The 19,182-nt window shown below is 38.4% G+C and overlaps 1 protein-coding gene across 5 annotated transcripts in view; it reads right to left on the bottom strand.

Moving 5' to 3' along the window:
- The window catches only part of clec16a (C-type lectin domain containing 16A), a 243,201-nt gene that overhangs the window by 174,982 nt on the left and 49,037 nt on the right, over positions 1 to 19,182 (bottom strand). For all 5 annotated transcript variants that reach the window (XM_063059198.1, XM_063059196.1, XM_063059194.1 and 2 more), the window contains exon 8: positions 11,218 to 11,271. In XM_063059198.1, the coding sequence (XP_062915268.1) occupies positions 11,218 to 11,271 (54 nt within the window). The remainder of the gene's footprint in view (positions 1 to 11,217; positions 11,272 to 19,182) is intronic.

Below are 19,182 nucleotides of genomic sequence, written 5' to 3' on the forward strand. Positions count from 1 at the left end.
TCTGATTCAAAAGTCTGATGATTGAGGGGTAATAACTGTTCCTGAACGAGGTGGTGGTGTGGGTCCTGAGGCTCCTGTATCTCCTTCCTGATGCGATGGCAGTAGCGAGAAGAGAGCATGCCCAGTATTGTGAGGATCCTTGGATGCTGGTTTCCTGTGATAGCTCTCTTTATAGATGTGCTCAATGGTGGGGAGGGCTTTACCCGTGATAGACTAGGCCATATCCACTACTTTTGGTCAGCTTTTTCATTCAAGGGCATTGGTGTTTCCATACCAGGCTGTGATGCAACCAGTCATTATACTCTCCACTGTGCATTGATAGAAGTTTGTCAAAGTTTTGTCAAATCTTTGCAAACTTCTAAAAAAGTAGAAGAAATGTCATGCTTTCTTTGTTAAAGCACTTACGTGCTGGACCCAGGACAGATTCTCTGAAATGGTAATGCCAACAAATTTAAAGTTGCTGACTCTCTTCACCTCTGATCCTCTATGCTTGATTTTCAACTGGATTTCTATCCTGCCATCAACATATTCAACATCCTTGCAGTTGCCACAGACCAGAAACTCAAATGGATTACTCATAAAAGCAGGTCAGAGGTTTGTTATGCTGTGGCTGGTAACTCAGCTTACCACCTGCCAAAGCCTTTCCCTATTATTTTTTATAGGCATCCATTAGTCTCGTGAGATCATGGATTTGCGCCTTGAAAGGTTTCCAGGGTGCAGGCCTGGGCAAGGTTGTATGGAAGACTGGCAGTTGCCCATGCTGCAAGTCTCCCCTCTCCACGCTACCGATGTTGTCCAAGGGCAGGGCATTAGGACCCATATAGTTTGGCACCGGTGTCATCACAGAGCAATGTGTAGTTAAGTGCCTTGCTCAAGGACATAACACGCTACCTCAGCTGAGGCTCAAACTAGCGACCTTCAGATCATTAGACCAACGCCTTAACCACTTGGCCATGCACCAACACCCTATTATCTATAAAATATAATTTAAGGGCATGATTCTTCAACTTGCCGGGATGAGTCCAACAGCAATCAAGAAATTTGACACCATTCACATCACAGGAACCTGTTGGACTAGCACTCTACTGACCAGACTAAACATCCATTCCCTTCATCAGCTGTAGGGAGTACCATCAACAAAATACACTACTGTTATTTTCTTAAATTATTAGCACCTCACAAACTCACAATCTATTACTAGAAGGACAAGGACAGCAAGTGCATGGAAACATCACTGCTACCGGTTCCTAAGACTTGGAAAAAGAACATTGTTTCTTCAGTGTTATTGGATCTTAACTCAGGAACTCCCTACCCAGCACTATTCTGTCAGCATTTCTACCACAACTGCAGATCACACAAAAAGGTGGATCTTCAGCACCTTCTCAAGAGCAATCTCAGACAGATTATAAATCTTGTCTTGCTGATGATATCCACCGGCCAAAAAGATATTTTATAAAGTGTTTTCAAGTTCCTAAGCATACACTGTATATGTGGTCACTTAACAAAACAAACAAAATAGATTCTATTGCAAAGACTTTCAATGAACCAGGGTTATGGGCTAGTTTACATTCAACAATATAAACACACACACATATATTGATTTACTTATTTAATTTTTTCCTTTTTCTATATTATCATATATTGCATTGAACTGCTGCTGCCAAGTTAACAAATTTCACAACACATGCCAGTGATAATAAACCAGATTCTGATTTAATTGGACAAAGCTACAGCTGGTATTAATTTACACTAATACTTCATTAATCCCATTTTTAATTTTATTCTCCTTAATTCCCTCCAGATGGAACCACTTATCTCCACATTAGGTACAACACTCACTAACAAGACTGTCTTTGGGATGTGGAGGACACCAGAGCACCCAGAAGGAACCCTAGCAGTCACAGAAGGATCAAGTAAACCACTTTTACAGCAGCTTAGGTCAAGATTGAACCTGGATCTCTGATGATCTACCACCTGCACCACGGCTGCACAAAATGGCAAGAGTTGCTGAGTATCAGAATAAAAATTCAATAGACACCCCCTGAAACACTCAACCACATCAGAATTTCACTGGATGCACAGTGACTTAGGTTACCTGTTTGAAATGGACATGGGACTCATTAAACGTTAACACAAAGGTCCTACATTGTTTGTAGCCAAATGTAAAGTTCAGGTACAGTAACGTTGCACACGTCTGCCTCGTACAGAAGGCAATGAGTGGCCTAACTACTGCTGTTTATAAGACATCCAGTCAAAAAGAAAAATACTCAGCAACATACCAGTGGATTTTTGAGGCCAATCTGTTTCACCTGGGACAATGAATATCCATAGCTTTTTTTAGTTAACCAGGAAGTACAACCCTCACAATCATGAATTCTTCAAAAATGAGCATGGCCTCACTAAAATTTTCAATCTTAAATTAACCTGCACAATAGACCACATGCTAAAGCATCTTCAAATGAACTAAAATTGTTCTTTTAACAAATAAAAACCCTCATAGCATATATCCTTCAACAAACCAATTGTCCAAAGTTTAAATATTGTTCTCACGTGTGTGAGAACTGTCAAGAACCTTAGATTCCCAAAAGCCAAAATGTTCCCTCTCATATACCAATCATGCAGCTTTTTTTCTCTCTCTTTTACGGATACCATTGAGGTTAGTGTTCTGAATTTCCTACTCTTGTTCATTTCATCCTACATAAACTGCCTACCATCTACCACCTCAGTGTTACAATGAATAGTCACTTCAAAGTCTCCTCTGCCAACTCATTCTTTCTCATGAACATAAAATTCATACAATATATCATCTTCACCCTTTTTTCATTCTGCAACTTCCTCTATTTTTAAAACCCAAGGGCATCATTAGGAAATCACTGCTGTACTCAACACGTGTAGTCTGACTTTCTGATGCCTATGTGGAAACTTGCCTACTACTAAAGGGAAATGTGAACATTCAGCTGTGCTAAGCTGGGGCTTTGGAACTTTTAAATGCCACTGGATGTAAAAGGGGCACGCTTTAATAGATCGCAGCTCTCAAACATTTAATGAATTGTTGTAAAGTTATGCTCACTGCATATCAAAGTTACAAATATAACACAGATAAAATTCCCAAACAGCAAAGAATTCAAAGTTTAATGTAATTTTAAGCTCTGATGGCACTCTGAACTCAACTGAAGATAATATGAGCTTTATTTTTCCTTTACCTGTACTTCGAAACAACAGTGAAATGTGTCGTTTTGCATCAACGACCAGCAGAGTCTGGGGATTGTGCTGGGGCAGCCTAAAAAGTGTTGCCACACTGCTGGCACCAATATATCAGGCCCACAACTCATTCACCCTATTGTGCAACTTCAAAATGTGGGAGGAAAACGGAGCACTCGGAGGAAACCACGTGGTCACAGGGAGAACGTACAAACTCCTTACAGACAACGGCAGGAATCGAAGTCCAATCGGGGACTCTTGCTGCTCTAAAAAAGCGATTGTGCTAACCACTACACTACAGTGCAATCCTGTACACAAGACTTTCACCTTGCTCCATGAATGAAACCAGGTTTCCCAAAAGAATAAAACTTCAGAATGCAACTAAGGCTACGGCAATATCAATACTATTACTGGCAGTAAATTCATTGAAGGGCAAACAACTGAAATTTAATATCAGATGATTACAAAACAAACTCACTGAAATAGACTAGCAAATACCTTCTCTTTAAATGGTCATGATCTTTACTCAAAAAAGCAGTCAAACTCAATGTTGCTGCCTAACCTCCGTCACTTTAGTATAAAGTCCCCTTATTCCCAAAAAAATTACAATTTAGGAAGCTTCCACATTTGTTTTGTGGGTTTATGCAAATCTTCTAAGTGCTGTTAATCTAAATAAAGCAGAAGCTGTATCAAATACAATCTTGTCATATGCCAAAATGTTTAGGGGAAATCTTACTGCGTTAAGATGACATACTTGAACGTCAGCTAGGATGAGGAATCACAGCCAATAAAATTAATATGAAAATGGAAGTCTGAAATATTTATTTCAGTACATTTATTATCAAAGAATGCATAAATTATACAACCTTGAGATTTGTTTGCTTACAGGTAGCCACAAAGCAAGAAACCCAAAAGAACTTAATTAAAGAAAAAAAACAAGATAAAAATAAATGACCAACACTCGATGCCAAAGAGAAAGAAAAAGAGACACAAAACAAACAACATTCCAAACATTCCAAAGTGAGCCCTCAGATCCAAAACCTGGAGCAGCCCAGAGTAGGCCCAAAGCCTCGCTTATCAGTTCGTATTAGCGGGCACGGAGCATAGCAGCCGAGGCAGTTTTCATAGCCCCTGTGTAATGGAGAGAGGACTGGCCATCTCAGAGATCGAACAAAATCGGCTCTCGCCCTGGATCCCGACACCCTATCTTTGCAGTCTATCTGGACCGGCGATTAAATTGACAAAACAACAGAACAGTGAACGGCTCTGGTGCCCTGGAAAAAGGAGAACATCGCAGCATGTGAGCAAAACCGGCTCTCACTGGGCCGGCATTTAAATAATGTCTAAACAATGGATCGTACCTCACACTAGGACCCAGCTGCAGCAAAAGGCTCTGGGCCTAGACCATGCCACCTAGCCACTCCCTCCAAGCCCAGATTTTGCCACCCAGCCTGAGGCCGCTGTCAAGCTCCTCCAAACAGCTTGGCGCCCAAAGTGATCCAACCTTACATCCAGCCAAGTCGTATGGGCATCAAGTGGTCAGGTCTCGTCTGAGTGCTACTGGTACCATGTAACCCAGTACTACCTGTCCCATGGTCGGGTGGTCGGCGACTAAACCGGCTCCCCCACCAGGCTTGCCTGGTGACGAGGGTGTCTAGACACCCTGCAGGATGAAAAACAAGACCTGTCAAAGGGCAGATGAACCCTCTATAGGGTCAACTACCATCTAGCAAACACGTGCTGTGAAGCGCAGAAAGGGGATCCCTCGCATCGAAGCTTGGTCTGGCCATTCACTGCAACAGAACTTCCCCCAGCTGCCTTGGACCCCACCATGCCGCTGAATCCAGGAGGAGATGTTGAGAGGATGGGTCTGGACCTGTGCAACCCCGTACCCACCTAAAATCCACTCACGCACATGCGGTTCCTTTCTGAGCAGTGGGGTACCAGCCCACTAACTGACTGAAAGGAACCATCATCATCCTATGGGATGGATAGGGGGAGAGGGGGGGAGGAGAGGGGGAGAGGGGGGGAGGAGAGGGGGAGAGCGAGACATCAAATCTCTTCTGACCAGGCCCCAACCTCCTCCTGGTGCCCAGAGCAATCCAACTTAGCTCCCAGGCCAGTTGTACAGGCACTGGAACTCCCATCTGCAACACACCATCTTGGCTCATCCCCCAATCTCACTCCTTCACTGTTTGCGGCAATAATTTGACACAATTTACCTCAGAGAGGTTATTTTTGGTGATGGATTTCTTAACTACCACTGAGCTGTTGCATGTGTTCAGCAGCGCCATCTTAACCAGAAGATATGCAGGAGTAAACCACTAAGCCTCATGAAGTTTTCTTCTGTTTAATACGATCATGACAGACCTGCTTGTAGCACCACAATCCCTCAACCCAATGACCTCCTTCCCCATTGCTTATCCAAAGTTAAATTGATATTCAACATAAAATATTTAAAAATTCTGCTTCCACACCTTCCGAAGAAGAAAGTTGCAATAACTCACAATCCTCAAAAAGAGGGAAAAGAAAATATATCCATCATCTTTGTCTTAAATGGGTGATTCCTTATTTTGGATTCTCCCACAAAGGAAATCGTACCTCTATAATCCTAACTATGAAAACACTTCAGGATCTTGCATGTTTCACTCAATTCCTCCAAACCTGCAGCAGGTAAAAATCCAGCCTGTCCAACACTTTCTCCCAAGAAAAACTACTCATTCCATGTAACAGTCTAGTACAGTCCTTGCTTGGACTGCTTCCTACATATGAACAACCTTCCTTAGAAAATGTCTGTCCACAGAGCTCTATGTACTCTCAGCAATGCTCCATGATGCATATCCTGCCTATTTCTGCCTTCCTCATTCAAAAAAAAGATGACATTCTATTCGCTGTCCTAATTGATCATTATTGCTGCATTCTAGCTATTCATGAATTGTGCATTAATGTACACAGGTCCTTCTTTTCCATAAGCTCTGCAATTGCTCACTGCATACAGGTGTCCCCCGCTTTTCGAACATTCGCTTTATGAAACCTCGCTGTTACGAAAGACCTACATTAGTTACCTGTTTTCGCTAACAGAAGGTGTTTTCACTGTTATGAAAAAAGCAGCGTGCGATAAAAGGCAGCGCGCGCTCCGAGCAGCCAAGCTCCTCTCATGGAACTGCATTCTAGCCGGCATTGCTTAAACACGTGCCTGTGAGCAGCCGTTGGCAAGATGAGTTCTAAGGTATCAGAAAAGCCTAAAAGAGCTCGTAAGGGTGTTACACTTAGCGTAAAACTAGACATAATTAAGCATTTCGATCATGGTGAACCAAGTAAGGACAAAGTGAATTTGGCTTGTAAGAGTTGACGAAGATGATGTTGAAGAGGTTTTGGCATCCCGTGACCAAGAACTGATAGATGGAGAGTTGATGCAATTGGAAGAGGAAAGGATAACAATCGAAACCGAACCCAGTAGCGAATGGACCAAAAGTGAAGTCGTCCAGGAACTGAACGTGAAACAACTGCGTGAGATTTTCGCTGCAATTGACAACAATGTTTGCAGAAAAGTACGACTTTAATTTTGAAAGGGTACGTAGGTTTAGGGTATATTTGCAAGATGGTTTGAATGCTTACAAAAAGATGTATGGTAGAAAAATCTGCGAGGCTAAGCAGTCAAGCATACTGTCGTTTTTCAAGCCTTCCACATCAGCCACAGCAGACAACGAACCTCGACCTTCGACACTGAGGCAGGCAGACATAGACGAAGATGACCTGCCTGCCCTGATGGAAACAAGACGATGATGAGATGATGACACCCCAGTGTCCCACCACCCCAACCCCCGGGCCGCGGACAGATACATTGCCGCAGAGAATGCAGCGGTAGCCAGGACGCACCCAACACATCTTTAAGAAAAAAGCCGAAATAAACAAGCTAATTAATTGGGTGCCACCCAGCACGTAATTGTCGGCCCAGATCAGAGGCGATTGCCGATTGCGTCGCCTCTGATCTGGGCCGACATTTAGTGCCGGGCGGCACCTAATTAATTAGTTTGTTTATTTCGGCCTTTTTCTTAAAGATGTGCTGGGTGCATCCTGGCTACCACTGTACCCCTGCATGCTTCGCGGATCGGTATCGGTCAGTGGCCTGGAGGGTGGAGGTCACTGCACCACCCCAGCGTCCGATGACTCAGCCTAACACACCATCATCAGTGTGCTCGGCGCTGTCTTCCCAATTCCGGTAAGTGATACTACACTGTACATACATTATTTCTACTTTATATGGGCTGTGTATTTTTATGCGTTATTTGGTATGATTTGGCAGCTTCACAGCTTAAAGGTTACTGGAGAGCATGTTTCTGCCAAGAGCGCTTGCGTGAGATTTTCGCCACGGAGAACAGTGCGGCGACGATTGTAGAGAAGTATCTCTACTTTATATAGGCTGTGTATTTATCATATCATTCCTGCCTTTACTATATGTTACTGTTATTTTAGGTTTTATGTGTTATTTGGCATGATTTGGTTGGTTATTTTTGGGTCTGCGAACTCTCACAAATTTTTCCCATATAAGTAAATGGTAATTGCTTCTTCGCTTTACGACATTCCGGCTTACCAACCGTTTCATAGGAACGTTCTACCTTCGGATGGCAGGGGAAACCTGTATTTCTTTCCTGTTTTTCCTGCCAAAATGGACAATTTCTTATCTTCCCACATTGTATTCCATTTGCAAGATCTCTGTGCATTCATTTAAACTATCTATATCCCTTGATAGTCTCCTTAGGACTTTTTCAAAACTTAATTTCCTACCCAGCTTTGTGTCATCAGATTTACCAACCAGTTCAGTCAGTCATTTGTATAAATTGCAAAGTGAGACCTCACCACCAATCCCTAGGGCACGCCACTCATTTTGTAGTGCTAACTAGAAAAAGACCAACTTACGCATGTTCTTGATTTCCTGTCAGCTAGCCAATATTCTACCCACACTCTTAGATCACGAGCTTTTCAGTGATAACTTCTCAGAATCAGAATCAGGTTTATTATCATCAGCATGTGTCATGAAATTTGTTCACTTTGTAGCGGCTGTTCAATGCAATACATAACATAGAAAATAATAAGTAAATCAATTACAGTATACATATATTGAATAGATTAAAAATCGTGCAAAAACAGAAATAACATATTGAAAAAGTGAGGTAGTATTCTGATGTGGCATTTTCTCAAATACCTTCTGTAGATCCAATGACAGTACAAATGACATTTCCCCTTTAGCTAAACCACATTACTTCTTCCAAGAATTGAATGATTGGGTCAGATAGGATTCCTCTCACAAATAATGACAAATTGATTTTTCTAAATGCCCTGCTTTAAGTTTATTTTAGCTTAATTCAAATTTTGACTAAAATCCTTACTTTAGTTTAAAGCATTTTTCCTATATTAACTCTTAAGGTAACTGACCAAAGGTTTACTGCTATCATCTTCTCTTTTTGAAAAAAGGAATTACGTTTGTTATTTTCCAAGAAAATGGAATGTTCTCCAAATCTAGGGAATTTTGGAAAATTAAAACCAATGCATCATAACTGCAACTATACTATAAGCCACCAAGAAGTGGAGGACAAGATACATAGGCAGATAAAGTGCAGAAACAGCAGGGTGTCATAGTGATGGGGCTTTAACTTCCCCCAATACTGAATAATATTTCCTTATTAGAAGAAGCTTAGATGAGGCATGATACCCTTTGTGCATCCAAACAGGATTTTTGAAGCAGTATGTGGAGGAGAGAACATACTGGACCTATAATGACAGAAACCAGCCTCAATTCCATGGACTCTCTGGACTTCTTGCTGCCTCAGTGAAGTTGCCACTATATATTCTAATACACAATTCATTCTTATCAAATAGGGAATTTTATGTCACTTTAAAAATAGTCTTTTGATTAGCTGAATTTCTGTCTTCTTAGTGGTAAATAACTTATGAACACTTTTCAGGTAGATCAGAATTTTTGTAAACAAGAGCCAGAAGATAATAAAAGGACAAAACTGAAGCGGCAGAGAGGGCCTCAAGATGGCTGTGGCTCAAAAGAGGGGAGCCATGGAGTCATAAGTAGCTAGCCATCTGGACACAAGCTGGGGTCTGATCAGCCCGGCTGGGTCACCTGGAGGAGGGTGTATGATGTTGAAAGACCCAAAACATCCGATGATTCCAGGAACATCAATAGATGTACCTACACAGCAGAAGGCTCTGTCAGAGTACATGTAGCATTCAAAATAAAGAGTTCCGAGTAGTATTAAATGAACTAAAGGGTATTACAAAGGTATGGCAGCATAGGTGAGATCTGGATACAGAATACTGTAGGGTATGCATAAGTTAGGAAGAACAGAAACTTGGGAAAATGTAGAGGAGTCTTTGTGCAATAGAATAATGTGCATATTCAGGAAACCAGGTCATAAATACAGATTGCTTGAAGATAAGAAACAATAAAGGCATGAAATTGCTTGTGAACGTGATGCACATAGATGAATGGAACACAAAATACCTAATGGAAACTTATCAGCCAGCTATGGTGGTAATCCCGGGAGGGTTTAAACCTATATATTATTGGAACCATCAGATGGGCAAAGGTTAAATCCGGGGTTGCTGGGTGGCGCGACTCAAAGGGTTGGAAAGGCCTACCCAGCGCTGTACCTCATAAAATAAAATTAAAATTAAAAATTTCACTCAGGCCAGGATGTCCCCATGACCAGCCATTTTAATCCCATTTCCTATCCCCACACCAACTTTTCTGCCCAAGGCCTCTATCACTGCCAGGTCAAGTGAAACGCAAATTTAACAGCACTTCATATTCTGCCGAGACATTCTCCAACCTGAAGGCATTAACAATGAACAATGGGACATTTCCCCCTCTGTCCCATCCCATTTCCCCCACTTCCTGATTCACCTGTCACTCATCGCCCTTTCTCTCCCCTGCCCCAGCCTCTCCATCTGCGCAGCATCCACACTCTCCCCCCACTGGTTTCCCTGCCCAGCTATTCCATGTTCCACCTTCCTTTCCAACCAGATTTCATTATCTTCAGCCAATACAGTTTGGCACTGATTTTAACTTTAACTTTAATTATGACAATCAAATTCAAAGGAGGGCATATGTCTGCACAGTCTTCTCAATGTCTGCTCAACAGTTGTAGATACAATATTTGGTTTGAATAGGGGAGTACAGCAAGTTAAGCTAACATCTCAAACAATTGATGTACATCAAACAAATTTTTTTCCATTATCTATCATATTCATTTTGTTAGGTTTTAAGCTAATAGGCTACTACTAAAGTTTCTTTTCAATTTTCATTTGATTACTTGTTAAGCAACAGGTTAGTTTTTTTATTAATAGCATCACAATCTATCCTTGTTCATTCTAACACAGCAGTTATCAACTTTGTTTTTAAATTAATTTGCCACTAAAATTGATAACCTGTCTTTTAGAACAAAATCGTTCTGCTTGTCTGCCAGCAGAAGCAGCAGTGTTCACCCTCGTGCTTCTTGTACGTACTTCTGCACGTGTACGTACAAATACCTGTGAAATGTTCTCTCCATTCCAATACTGGAATGCAGAAAGGCTGCAATAGTGGCAATGATTCCCCAGCTATGTCAATGGAAGTCATTTGTTAATTTAGATTTATTAAAAAAAAACTTGAATTTTTAGGTACCTATAAATTATGTGCAGATTTATTTGTAAATTTCAACTTTTTTTAAAAAATGCCTCTGAAATATCCAATTCAGCCTAAACTTGACGAGGAGATTGCCCTAACATGTTTTGCTTTATGAACATGAGTAACTTAGACAACGTTCTGTAGTTTTTTTTTTCAGATTCACTTCAGAGTCAATTTGTAAGTGATCCTCCAAGCCTTCTTCCAAGATCAGTCATAGAAAGAACTGCCTCCATCTTTCATTAATATATGCCAGCAGCATGTGCAATTGGCTCCCTGCTGACTACAAAACCTTCATTATAAACCAGATGCCGTTGCATGAAAAACCGTATCTTACATACCTGTGAAAGGAGATACAATGAGGCCTGACGGCTGATCTTTGGACGATCACCACACTGTTAAAAAAAAACATTAAAAATTATCATCTTCAAATACGAACATTTTGTTTTGTTTCTTTTTGATACTAAAATATAATGTTTATATTTTTTCTAATTTTATTAGATATTTAATTGATCTTCAATTCAAAAATAAAACTTTCTATCTGTTGCTATGTTAAAGAATCCACCATTTCAGTGGAATCACATGGTACCAATGAATATTTTACTTCTGTTGCAGCAATAATATAATATTTCAATGGGAGACATTACTTAGCTTGTAATCAAAATCCTATTTAGCTCCTAAAAACCTCTGGAAACAAACTTTATCAAATATTGTGTCAATCTCTATTTTCTAAAAAAAACCATTCATGTTTAGCGTGTGTGTAACTGAAGGATGTCAATATCATGCAATGAAAGACATCAAAAATTGGTATAAAACAGTTAATGCTAAAACTTACCTTTGTCCCCCTTTACAGCATGTATCATTATTACACGTGATCACACTTGGTGAAACATTTGAGAAAGAGGTGGGTGATACAAGTTATCTGGATAGATTGGAGATACAGGTCAACCTTCACTAATCTGACTACCTGTAATCCGGTTCCTTCGATAATCCGGCATTGATTATGCTTAATGTGATCCTCCTGTAATTCGGCATTTTCACTAATCCGGCACTCCTCAGGTCCCAATGGTGCCGGATTAGTGAAGGTCGACCTGTACCAGGATTGTTCTCTGTGGAAAAGCAAACATTATGGGGGAATCTGATGAAGGCATTTAAAATCAAGAAGGCCTCAGAAAGAGACAGACAGAGAGACAGAGACACAGACATAGAGAGACTTTGTAGCTTCTGAAGTTATTCATAATGACATTCTAAAACCTGATGATAATCTGCAATGCAAATTAAGTGATGTGACATGGTTTAAGATTTAGGATGAAAAAATTGAGCTAAGTAATTTGTCCTTCATTCCGATAGCATAAAAATATCAACTGTCCTACTTACTATGTAGTTATAAATGTATGTTCAGGTATTGTCCATGCTATAAGAATTATTCCATAACTGGTACCCCAGTTCTCCAGATTAAACACCTTAATTTCCAAAAACAAATGATTTTATTTTCATTTTCCAATATTCTCCCAGTTTTAGTTCTCTCACCCTTTACAATTTTCCCTGTCATTCCAGTGAGTCAATCTCTGTTCTTTTTCTTTGTTGGATTAACCTCCGGTTTCTGATTGCTAACCCCTAATCTGAGTTCTCATCATTCTCAATCTCTAATTTATAACCCAAGATTCTTATAAATTGCCTAAATGGAATATTACAATACAACTGGTGTCAAAGTATGGAGATTGCTTTTTGCAAGCAAAAATATGGTCAAAGTAGCCATTATTTCAAAATGTTTATTATAACAATACTTGTGGCATAACACCCAAGTAATAATATAAAAGCTTAAAAATTTGCAGACACACACTTGACGATTTTTTTTCCCCACCACAAATGCCAAAATTCCCATTTATAATGGTCATTGCTAATGCTATGCCATAATAGTTCCAACTCTGAAGATGCTGCAGTATTATAGCTCAACACATCCACATTACTTCACTGGCCTGGTTTTGTGCTCATGTTGCAGGAGTGGGCATTGAACCCGTAACTTTCTAACTCAGAGGCAAGAGCACCTGAAAAGTCATCAATCTTGTACATCAATTCTCTCCATAGATGCTGCCTGGCCTGCTGACTATTGTCAGCATTTCCGATGTCATTTTTAAAAAAATACATAAGAAGCTTGCATTATAAAATAAGACCAGGATATGATCTGTAAAGCAAAAAAAAAGTTACTAAAATATATCAAGATATTCTGGTCCAATTAGCTCATTCCTCTAATCCTAATTTACATAACTACCGAGTTTTCACAGGAGACCAAGTGAATAATTTACTTCTGATGAAGTACTGTCGACATGAAACATTCGAGACTTCCGGTAGCGCTCATGGAGTGAAGTCGCGTTCTTGACTCGCTCCATTACCTCTGAGTTTTTTTTCTCTATGGTCAGCTATACTTTAATTAACCATTAAGGCATCAACTCTTACAATACTTTGAATTAAACTGAATTCTCCGACAACTGGATGGAACTTAGATCTGCTATGTCTAAGAACGAGAAAGACGGCAAGGATGGTAAACCTCCGGTTAAACCGAAAGCTACGGATCTCCCTCCGACTGAATCACCGGTGACTTTGAAAGCGATATCGGAGTTAATTCAGAGGGAAATTTCAACCTCTGTTAGGGAGATGATTCGTACGGAAATTGCAGGCTTTGTTAAAGACCTGATTCATACGGAAATCTCAACTAATTTCCAGAAAATTGCCGATTTAATTGATAAGATGCAAACATGTATTGCGGAACATCAGTCGGCTATATCTGATCTTCAAAAATTCGCGCAACAAAGTGAGCTTAAGATGGGGAAAATCGAAGAAACAATTAATGTAATGAAGAAGAAACTTGACTTTTTGACTTTTAAAAACTCTGACTTGGAATCTAGAATGCGACGGCAGAATTTACGAATGATTGGCGTGAGGGAAGCCGTTGAAGGTAACAACCCCATGAAATATTTCTCCCAACTTTTAAAAGATGCATTCCCTACTGTATTTCCTGACCAACCACCGCTACTGGATCGTGTTCACAGAATCCCATCATACTCGTCTAGGTCAGATAGACCTAGGCATGTTATCTTACGTTTTCATTACTTTCAAGACAAGGAGAGACTGTTTCGATTCGCTCGATCTAAAGGTTTCATTGATTTTTCGGATCTTAAGTTCCGATTCGTGGAAGATTTCAGTAAACCAATCTGGGACCAACGGGTCCGTTACAGATCCGTGATGTCCGAATTCTATAAGAGGGATTTAAGACCAGCGCTGCTGTACCCTGCACGTCTAAGGATTCGCATGTCAGATGGAGCCCTTCGTTTTTTTGATTCTCCATCGGATGCCCAGAGTTATTTGGATCAACTTTCATCTCCAACATCTTAATTGCTTTCTTTTTAATTTTCTCCGTCGATCGGAGGCTGTGAATTGGTTGGTTTTAACTTTTCTGTGCCCTATTTGGGCAGAAAAGTTTACTTTCGATTTCTTAATATGGCTACTAAACTTTCTTTTTAACTGCGTCATTTCTTTCTTTTCCCAGGGGATTCTGGGTGGTTACTTCCCTTTTGTCATCTTACGTATTTCCTGTGCGGCCTTAAATTTTGTAGTTTTTGTTTAAATTTTATTCTGTTTTGCTTTTTATAATCACTTTATGTTAATAATCCTATTTTTTTTGTTGCTGTGTCTATTCATGAGTTTGAGGTTTATTGTGGGTTTTTTTTTAATATATATTTTCCGGCTTTTGTTCTGTTCTGTGTGTATTCTAATTGAGCTAACTTTTTTTTACTTATTTTTCTACTGTTTTACAATTAGCTGATCCTTTTCATATTTATACCTTTTTTTTAGGGAGCGTATACCGGAAGTCATGGGGGTAGTTTTAGCGCTTGCTTCTTTCTGGCGGGTCTGGTTTAGATTTTGCCTTGGGGTCTTGGGCTGGGGGGTGGCGGGAGGGGCTTCACGTTTTAGTTTGTTTTTCTTTGGGCTATATACATTATTGAAGTACTGGTTGCGTCCTTTTCCCCGGTATCTTTTGTATGTTCTGTTTCCTCTCCGGGTTTGTGGGTCGCGCCTATTGTCAATCCTCCTTGTTGTGGGTTGACTTTAGGATTTATGGAGTCTATTATTAATTTTGTCTCCTGGAATACTAATGGTCTTAATCATCCTATTAAAAGAAAAAAAGTTTTTAAAGTGTTCCGGAGACTTAAAGCACAAATTTTATTTTTACAAGAGACCCATGTACGGAGGGGGGACAGACTACGTTTTTTTAAATTCTGGAAGGGACAACAATTTCATTCGAACTCCAATGCTAAGATTCGAGGCGTCTCTATTTTTATAGATTCCTCAGTTACTTTTATACAACAGGATATTATCTCTGATCCGAATGGTAGATTTTTATTGGTTAGTGGTTTACTATTTAATAAAAAAGTAGTTTTGGTTAATGTTTATGCTCCTAATATGGATTGTCCGGAATTTTATAAATCATTGTTTGATCAGTTTCCGAATTTGAATGAGTTTTCATTGATTTGGGGCGGAGATCTTAATACCTGTTTATCTCCAGCTTTGGACCGTTCGGCTCCTTTACGGACTTTACCTAATAAATCTGCAAATTTGATTAATTTTTTCCTTTCTGATTCTGGGTCGACGGATATTTGGCGTTTTCTGCATCCTCAGGAAAAAGATTTTTCCTTTTTTTCACATGTTCATCATTCCTATTCAAGAATTGATTATTTTTTTATTGATTCTCGTCTCATTCCTTCAGTGATTAAATGTGATTATGATTCTATAACCATTTCGGATCATGCTCCACTTAAGCTTTCTATTAAAATTATGGCCAATATACCAAACAATAGACAATGGCGTTTTAATTCGCTGTTGCTTCAGGACTCGGACTATGTTAATTTTATGAATGAACAGATTGAGCTTTTTTTTATAATTAACCATACAGAAGATATTTCGGTTAACACTCTTTGGGACACTTTTAAAGCCTATATTCGGGGTCAGATTATTTCGTATTCCGTTGCTTTGAGGAAGAAACAGAAGCAGGAGGAGATGGCAATTGTGGACAAGATTAAAGAAATTGATAAGAAATATGTTATGGCTCCTTCTGAGGAGCTATACAAACAAAGAACTGAACTTCAAATGGAACACAGTTTACTACTCTCGTCCTCGATTGTAAACCAATTAAAGAAAACAAGAAGTGATTTTTATGTTCACAGTGATAAAATTGGCAAGCTGCTGGCTAATCAATTGAAATCTAATTATGTTAAATCTCAAATCAATCAGATTTATAACCAAAATGATCGATTGATATTGGATCATGTGGGGATTAATCAAACCTTTTGTGATTTTTATTCTTCTTTATATCAATCAGAGTCTCCTCGAGATTCTAAATATATGAATGATTTTTTAGATAAGTTAGACTTTCCTCAGATTTCACAGGATATGTCTTCTTTATTAGATACTTCCATTACAATGGATGAGATTAAGAATGTTATTTTTTCTGTGAATCTGGGGAAAGCTCCTGGCCCTGATGGGTTTACCGTTGAATTTTATAAATGTTTTGCTTCTTTATTGATTCCTTGGCTCTATAAGGTTTTTGAGGCTTCTTTGAAACTTGGTAAATTTCCGGAATCTTTTAATAGAGCATCAATTTCTTTAATACTAAAGAAGGATAAAGACCCTGCTCAATGTGCATCTTATAGACCAATATCTTTATTAAATGTTGATTCTAAAGTTTTTTCTAAGTTATTAGCAAATAGACTAGAAAAAGTACTTCCTTCTATTATTTCGGAAGACCAAACGGGTTTTATTAAAGGTCGTTACTCTTTTTATAATATTCGTACGTTGTTAAATATCGTTTATACTCCCTCACAAAATGTTCCTGAGTGTGTTATTTCTTTAGATGCCGAGAAAGCTTTTGATAGAGTAGAATGGCCTTATTTATTTAAGGTGCTTGAAATGTTTAATTTTAGCCTGAAACTTATATCCTGGATTAAACTGTTATATCACTCCCCTGTAGCCTCGGTTCGTACTAACTCTTTAAACTCACCTTTTTTTCCTCTCTTTCGTGGTACTCGACAAGGCTGTCCTCTTAGTCCCCTATTATTTGATATTGCATTAGAACCTCTTGCAATTGCTATTCGAGAATCTTCAAATATTACTGGGATAACTCGGGGATTAAAGTCCCATAAATTATCACTCTATGCTGATGATTTACTTTTATATATTTCTAATCCTGAGAGATCTATTCCTGCTGTTTTAGAGTTATTAGCACAATTTGGTCTTTTCTCAGGTTATAAATTAAATCTTAGTAAGAGTGAACTTTTTCCGATTAATAAACATCTTCCCTTATATTATAAATTTCCATTTAAATTGATTAATAATTACCTTTCATATCTTGGGATTAAAATTACTTGTAAACATAAAGATTTATTTAAGACTAACTTTTTACCATTAATAGACCATATTACTCAACTTTCATCTAAATGGTTTCCTTTATATTTAACTTTGATTGGTCGTATTAATGCAGTTAAGATGTTTTTTTTGCCAAAATTTTTATATGTGTTTCAGGCATTACCAATTTTCGTTCCTAAATCTTTTTTTGATAAAGTCGACTCTAAAATTTTTTCATTTATTTGGCAGAATAAGAATCCGAGACTGGGTAAAATACATTTACAGAAAGCTAAGAGAGATGGAGGTTTAGCATTACCTAACTTTAGATTTTATTATTGGGCTATTAATATTCGACATATGAAATTTTGGTTACTTGACCGGGATATACTATCTATTCCTAAATGGGTAGCATTGGAATTACAATCTGTTCAGGGTTATACACTTGGCTCTATTTTAGGTTCATCTCTTCCTTTTGATTCGAAACGCCTTAAGCAGGTCTCTAACCCGATCGTTAAATATGCTTTGCGTATTTGGTTTCAATTCAGAAAATTTTTTGATCTTAATCAATTCGGGTTAGCGATTCCTATTTTAGGTAACATATTTTTTCCTCCCTCTTTTACGGATCGCGCTTTTCAAACTTGGAAGACTAAGGGTATTTTACGGTTTTTGGATTTATTTTTAGATGGTTCCCTTATGTCTTTTGAACAATTATCTAATAAATATAACCTATCAAGAATACATTTTTTTAGATATTTACAAGTTAGAAATTTTCTAAGTACTATACTTCCTTCCTTTCCAATGCTTCCTCCTATATATATTTTAGATTCGATAATTAACCTTAATCCATGTCAGAAAGGTGCATCGGCTATGATTTATAATATTATTATGAAACTCAGGAAAGCTCCATTTGATAAGATTAGGGTAGATTGGGAACAGGAATTGGGGCTTACCATTTCTGTGGATGATTGGGGGCAGATTTTACAATTAGTTAATACTTCCTCTATTTGTGCTAAACATTCCCTAATTCAATTTAAAGTGGTGCATAGAGCACATATGTCCAAAGATAAGTTAGCGCGTTTTTACTCGCATATTAATCCTTTCTGTGATAGATGTTCGGGGCAGATAGCCTCTTTAACTCATATGTTTTGGTCTTGCCCTACTTTGGAAACTTTTTGGAGAGATATTTTCAATATTATTTCTAAGGTATTAAATATAGATATCTCTCCTCACCCTATTACTGCTATCTTTGGACTACCTAAAATTTCTAGTAATCTTTCCCCTTCAGCCCGTAGAATGATTGCATTTCTTACTTTAATGGCAAAAAGATGTATTTTACAACATTGGAAAGAGCTTAATGCTCCAACTACCTTTTTTTGGTTTTCTCAGACGATTTTATGTTTGAATCTGGAGAAAATTAGAAGTAACCTTTATGATTCTTCATTTAAATTTGAACAGATTTGGGGACCTTTTATTCGATATTTTCATTTAATGTAATATTTACCCTTCTTGTTTTTTTTCACTGTTTTAATGGAGGTCGGGATTGAGGACGTGATTTTAAGTTTAACTCTGTTTGGTTTCAAGTTAGCCCATTGCTTTGCTTTGCTTTTAGTTAGTTGCACGGTGGGTTTTTTTTGGGGGGTTTTTTTTTTCTTTTTTTCCATTGATATATATAAAATCTAGTATACTATTATGTTATCTTGGTTTCTTATGCTTAAATTACATTGTTTGTAGTATTTTCTTTTTGGTATTGTTATCTTTTGGAATTTTATTATACTTTAACATTGTATTAATGTTTATATGGCTTACCTTTTTTGTATACTTACTCAATAAAAAGATTTAAAAAGAAAGAAAGAAAGACATGAAACATTCAACCAAATTTTTTTTTTAAATTCTCAAACACTGTTAGA

The sequence above is a fragment of the Mobula hypostoma genome, chromosome 9 (genome assembly GCF_963921235.1).
Source record: "Mobula hypostoma chromosome 9, sMobHyp1.1, whole genome shotgun sequence".
NCBI lineage: Eukaryota > Metazoa > Chordata > Chondrichthyes > Myliobatiformes > Myliobatidae > Mobula > Mobula hypostoma.